Source organism: Triticum aestivum, chromosome 2D, assembly GCF_018294505.1.
Source record: "Triticum aestivum cultivar Chinese Spring chromosome 2D, IWGSC CS RefSeq v2.1, whole genome shotgun sequence".
NCBI lineage: Eukaryota > Viridiplantae > Streptophyta > Magnoliopsida > Poales > Poaceae > Triticum > Triticum aestivum.
In genome coordinates, this window is record NC_057799.1 from 533,583,124 (window position 1) to 533,588,990 (window position 5,867).

A 5,867-nucleotide genomic window follows, 5' to 3' on the forward strand; every position below is an offset into this window, starting at 1 on the left:
CAAATCTATGCCTACACGGGAGGCAATCATATGTTTCTCGTGAAAGCATATATATTTTTCCTTTCCAAGAAGCGCAGTCACGAAAGCAAATATGTACCTTCATGAGAAACAATTATGTGCTTCTCATGGAAGCAAAAAATAATAATTCACTAAAAAATCATGGTTTTTTCTCTTCAAAACGTAAGAGAAACCGGGTAAAAATCAATAAGCCAAAAATAGGAGGGAAGAACTCATCTAAAACACAGAAACACGCACAGAAAAGAAATCCAAAGAAGCGTCAAGCACACAAAATGTGATGGCAGCTGAAACACATCACTTGGCGTGATCTAAAAGCATGAAAATTGACCCTTGAAGATCCCGCACAAGGGATTACCTCCAGTTAGTTACTTTGCTCTCAGGGAGTGCTCCTAATCAGCGCTTTTGGCACCGGTTCGTCAACCAACGGTCACACGCAGCTCATTTGGGCCGTGGCCCAATAAATCAGCGCTGCTATACACACGACGCCCTGCGGACGACTTGTGCACGACAGCACATCTCAAGCCGTTCATGGATACTATCCGGTGCATATCAGCGGCTGGACTGCCAATTGTCCCAGCGTCGTGCACACATCCATCATCTACATAGCAGTTTCGCCAATAAATTGTTGCTCCGCCTTAGACTTGGTTGGGGCGTTGGGCCGAGTGTGTCCGAGTCGTGGTGTTTAGACTACCGCAAAGCTCTCTGAGTTAATTCCGGCTTACGAAGAAATGGAAGTCTGGACTGACCCACGAACAAATGCGACTCCGTTTAGTAACTTGGGGGATCCGGACTTCTTGGTCTGAATGGATGCGAAAGATTTGAGAGTCCCCGCTAAGCTGCTTTAGGCAACATCTGTGAGGAGGGAAAAATCAAAGTGAAATACTGACATCGTAAAGCTCCACAATACCACTCCCTTCGTCCTAAAAACTTGTTTAATGACATATCCGCATCTAGATAAATCTAAAATAAGTTTCTTTCTTTTTTGTTTCTTTTTTTTACAAAAAAACAAGCTTTTGAGAATTGGACTTGTGTGGCACGTGCACGATTGCTAGTTCTTCACAAACCTACAGTTGTGAGAGACATATCTCAGCCCTACACTTGTCCCTTCTGGCAAGCAAAGCCTTATTTCATCACAAATCACCGAGCAGGTTACAGACACCAACTGTATGCATATAAGCACCCCGTCTCAGGTTGACGTTACAGGCAAAAACGTCACGTTATTGCAGTGTAAGCAGGTGGATTCCGGCGTCGGTCGCAGTTACAGCGTCAGCGGAAACTGTTACTCTACCAAACATGTGTCTACTCGCTCGGCGGTGACACCGTGGGCGGCGACGGCGACGGTGACAACAAGGTCGACGAAGTGGACATGGGCTCGTGGAGGACGGTGTTGGTGGACACCGCGATGGCGTTGCCGTCTAGCTGCAGCATCACCGCCCCGAGGATCTCGGTGAGCAGCTTCTTGAACTCGGCCTCGTCCACCTCCTTCCCGTCGTCGGCGTTGGCCATCTTGAACGCCTCATTCACCACAACATCCACCTTTGCATTTTTATGAAAAATCGTAGATCATTAGAAGTTTATCCAACACTAAGAACATTGTATTTCACATTTATCAGCTTCGTATGGAATAAATGATTTAGTACATCTGTTCTAAATTACCTGATCAACAGCTCCGTATGGTGGTAGATTTACTGAGGCGGCCAACTTGTCAAGCGCGACGCGAAGGTACTTCTTCGATGTTCTATCTTTGTGTTCCTTGGGTACATCTCCCCAGACAGAATCCAGCAGCTGGGAGAAAAATGCATCGTTCAGTATCGTTGAACTGAATACATTTTCACATTTGCCATAGATAAAATCGAACTTGTGGAACATGCATGCACGTATCTTAGTATGAGTATACCTTGTCGAACTCGAACTTGTTCGACAGTATCTTCCTAATGCCAGCCCCATCAAAGGTGTTCTCAGTGTGCGCCACAATTACCGGGCACTCCTGGAGTCGACGGGCGATCACTCCCAAGTACTTCTTGAATTCCTGGAAGAAGATCTCTTGCGATGCCGTTCGGTCGAGCTGATCTGCCGGCAGTTCCTGCAAGGCAGGTTCTACGACCTTCTCCATAACCTATCACGAACGCTCAGTTGTCAGCAGACGCTCCATGAGCCTTGTCACAGACATGAACTATTATGGTTGCAACTTTTGCTGTGAAACTGCACAAAATGAATACCAGAGAGTCCGAAGCCGGTGGCATGCCGTGATCGACCGTCAGCTGTCGAAGAGCGGCGGGCAAACATTGTCGCAACGACGCATTTCCGGACTCGATTTGAGAGAATATGGCGACCGCCTCCGCTTCGTACGCCGTGCTCTCGACAAACTCGTTCAGGTCTTCCCCCTCCATCCTGAGGATCATGATCGGGTCCCTCTTGAGCCCGGCCGCCATGCCGAGGAGTATGTCGGACAGCACGTGCTGGAACTCTGGCTTGCTCACCGAATCTTGCTTCCCGTGGGTGAACTCATTTAGAACCTGCACCGCATATTACACATCATTATATCGGTAAACTTAGCGTGCGAACGTGCTGCAGCCTGTCATAGAGGCTGCCAGCCGTTGATCCAACTAGCTGACTCGTGCGCGCCATATACTCCAACTACAAGTATTTCGGTACAGAGGTAGTAGAACGTTGCAGGTGATGATGTCGTGCAATGTGGCAAGGTACGCACGCGTCACTGCATGGGCGTTGCGCCCTAACGATGTCCATATTTGTTCTCGTTACTTCAGGCGGATAACGTTCCATATAGCTTAGTTTTCTTAATTACCAGGTGCTAACTTTGAGCACAGTTAAAAATTGAGGGACCAACAAAATTCAAAATACAAAAATGTCATTACTGTAAATGTTAAAATACTACTCCCTCCGCTCCGAATTACTTGTCGTAGAAATGAATAATTCTGGACAAAGGGAGTAGTAAATTGTATGCTCTTTGCACGTCATTTAAAAAAGCATGGCATTTAAATATATAATAACGTGGAAAAAATACGTTCCAATACTTGAAGTTTGCAAGGATCTTGAAGTTACAGATCAAGCGTATTGAATTGATTGATTTGAATAAAGGAAGACTATATTATCCTTTTTGAATCAAGGGATACATTCTAATCGCGTGTACCGAAGCAAAGTTTGATAGTTATTTCCTTTCCTAGAATCATATTGGACAAGATCCAACTTGGATTTTACCCCTCTAGAATCCAGATTGTCCTCGATCCCTTTTTTTTATCAGAGAATCAAATAAGCATGTGGAGATGCTTCCACAATACATGAGATGATAGAGTTGGGGTTCAGTTAGACTGCCACGTGGCAGAATCCTATGAATACTCCCTCCGTCCCGAATTACTGTCACACAAATGAATAAAATTGGCTTTATCTATAACTAAAATACATCTAGATACACCCATTTCTGTTTCAACTAATTCCAGACTTTATCTATAACTAAAATACATCTAGATACACTCATTTCTGTTTCAACTAATTCCAGACGGAGGGAATGGGGCATATTAAACAGCTAATATTTAAAGTTATTGGCACACTATATGGTGTGGTATAGATATAGTAGATGTGTCGAATATATGTATACGTGTGTTAGGCTGACCAGATTCTCTTTGCAGCCATTTGGAATCCCAGTTGAGCATATGAAACCACGTGCCCTTCTGCATCATTCTAGAGACATGAAGCGTGTCCAAAGAAGCAGAGTACTACTTGTACGTTACTTATGCTTTTATGTGCGCATGTCACTACACATCCAGAACTTCCTAGACATATTGAATGAAACGTGGCTACACATCGAGTGGACACTTTCACCAAGGATTGCATCTAATCATGTCCAGCTACAGGCCTTACATATTGCAAAACATAACCGTTAGGCATACCTCGGAGTAGATGTGGTCCGCCTGCGCCGACGACCCCTTCGCCGGCAGCCCGATGGCGGCCCCGATGTCCGCGACGGCGGGCTGGAGCTCCCTCAGCGACAGCCTCCCGTCGCCGTCGGCGTCAAGGTGCCGGAACTTGTTCTCCACGAACTTCGCGAACGCCCCCTCGTTCTCCACCAGCTCCCGGATGTCGGACCCGTCCAGCACCTGCGCGTTCTTCCTCCTCGCTTTCTGCTGGGCGCTCTGCATCGTGTCGAGCTTCTCCTTTATATCACGATGGGAAGATGAAGTTCCAAGTTGCAGCAATGGCGGCAGGTCCCTCGTGAGCACGACGCTGATGGGTCTGTCACAGGCTAAAACCACTTCTTTCTGGCCTTTTTGCGTGTGAGGCTGTGAGTAACGATGGATCGGCTTGCCCTGTAGTTGGTTGGTCTTGTATTTATAGGCCCGTGATACTACCTGACTAGCTCTGGACTCTGGTTGTTGGGCGGATAAGGGGTTGTGCAACGTCGCCCGATGGGAATGAAAGGAGGGGGGCACGTGTGAGGACGCGCGGCGACACATGGCGCGTGTAGCCTTTTTTATGCTTTTGCCGTCGCTTCTGGCTGGTCGGTGCTTGTTCTCTACGACTTGTGTACCTTTAAAAAACGAGAAATGATTGCCACATGTTGCTCTGATTTTTTTCATTTATTCTTAGAGCAACTTCAACCCAAGCGGACAATAATTTTGTCTATTTTTCGTTTGTTTAGATCGGCCGCCTGCTCGGCATCCAGTAGCCCATGCGCCCAACACAAGCTACCTATTTTCATGTTCGTGTGCAAATTTAAAAGGCTCACGGCCATAGATCAAGCTAGCGGTCATGCCGGCACTATGCCAGTGGCCGACATACAATGCTAGCTTTAAAAAGACCACCACGCAATCTTGCTAGCGCGCTTGCCAGCGGCCGGCACACATGCCAGCACACAAAAAAGGTCGGGAGTTCGACCACGTCATTTCGGTCGTAGTCATGCCAGCACACTTGCTGTCATACAAAAAAGGATGGCGCCTACCGCCATAGATCACTCGTCGTCGAACTTGAGCATGTCGGCCTGCATCTTCTCGAACCATGGCCTCTTCCTCGGCGACACGGTGTTGAGGTTCATCTTCATGATCTCCATCACCGTCATCATGCTAGCGAGAGCTACTTCTTTCACCTTGGTCTTGGCATTGGTGGCCTTGATCTCGAGCATCTTGGCTTGCTTCTTCGCCTCCATCTCAAGCATCCTTGTTTGCTTCTCCGCCTCCATCTCAAGCCTCCTCCTTTGGATTTTCATAAAGGCATTCATTTGCTCTTCCTTGTCTTGCGGCACTTCTCCTCTCTTGAGTCCTTCTTGGTCATCATGCCCTCCACAGTAGCGATCAAGGTGTTGAACGCCGCATCCCACTTGTCCTCCTTCTTGGAGTTGGTCTTCCCTCGCGGTCGTGGCTTCTCGCCCTCCCCAACCTCCTCCAGGGCTCCCCCCCACGTGCCACGAGGGCGGCATATTGCGTCTTTAACTTTTCCTCCCCGTTGATGACCCTCCAACAATGGGATAGATTAAAAGGACTTGTCGTCATGTTGGACCTTGAAAGCCGCCAAAGCTTGGAACACCCATAAATGGATAGCATGCAAGCATATGGACAAATGGTATGCAAATGGGCATGCAAAACAGAATGAAAACGAAGAGGGCCGGATGCATACCATGTCTTGTATGCCGATGCCGCTCACGGGGCGTGCCTTGATGCTCTCAAGAGTGGCACAAAACTTGTTGCACTCTTATTGGATCACCCTTCATCGCTTCGAAATGGACACCCACCCGCGCGTGTTTTACATTTGGTACATCGCAAACTTCTTGCTCTCATGGTACTCACGGTGGACACGAATCCAAAAGGTTGATTCCTTTTGTTCGGCGCCGACCTTGG

The 5,867-nt window shown here is 47.6% G+C and overlaps 1 protein-coding gene across 1 annotated transcript; it reads right to left on the reverse strand.

Annotated features, from left to right (window-relative positions):
- Nucleotides 1-969: 969 nt before the first annotated feature.
- Nucleotides 970-4,353, reverse strand: LOC123054277 (uncharacterized). The gene is made up of 5 exons (XM_044478007.1): nucleotides 3,927-4,353; nucleotides 2,238-2,534; nucleotides 1,916-2,134; nucleotides 1,675-1,803; nucleotides 970-1,554 (listed from the first exon to the last, which is right to left on the reverse strand). The coding sequence occupies exons 1-5, from the start codon at nucleotides 4,173-4,175 to the stop codon at nucleotides 1,318-1,320; spliced, it is 1,131 nt and encodes a 376-aa protein (XP_044333942.1). The 5' UTR covers nucleotides 4,176-4,353; the 3' UTR covers nucleotides 970-1,317.
- Between the last annotated feature and the right edge of the window lie 1,514 nt (nucleotides 4,354-5,867).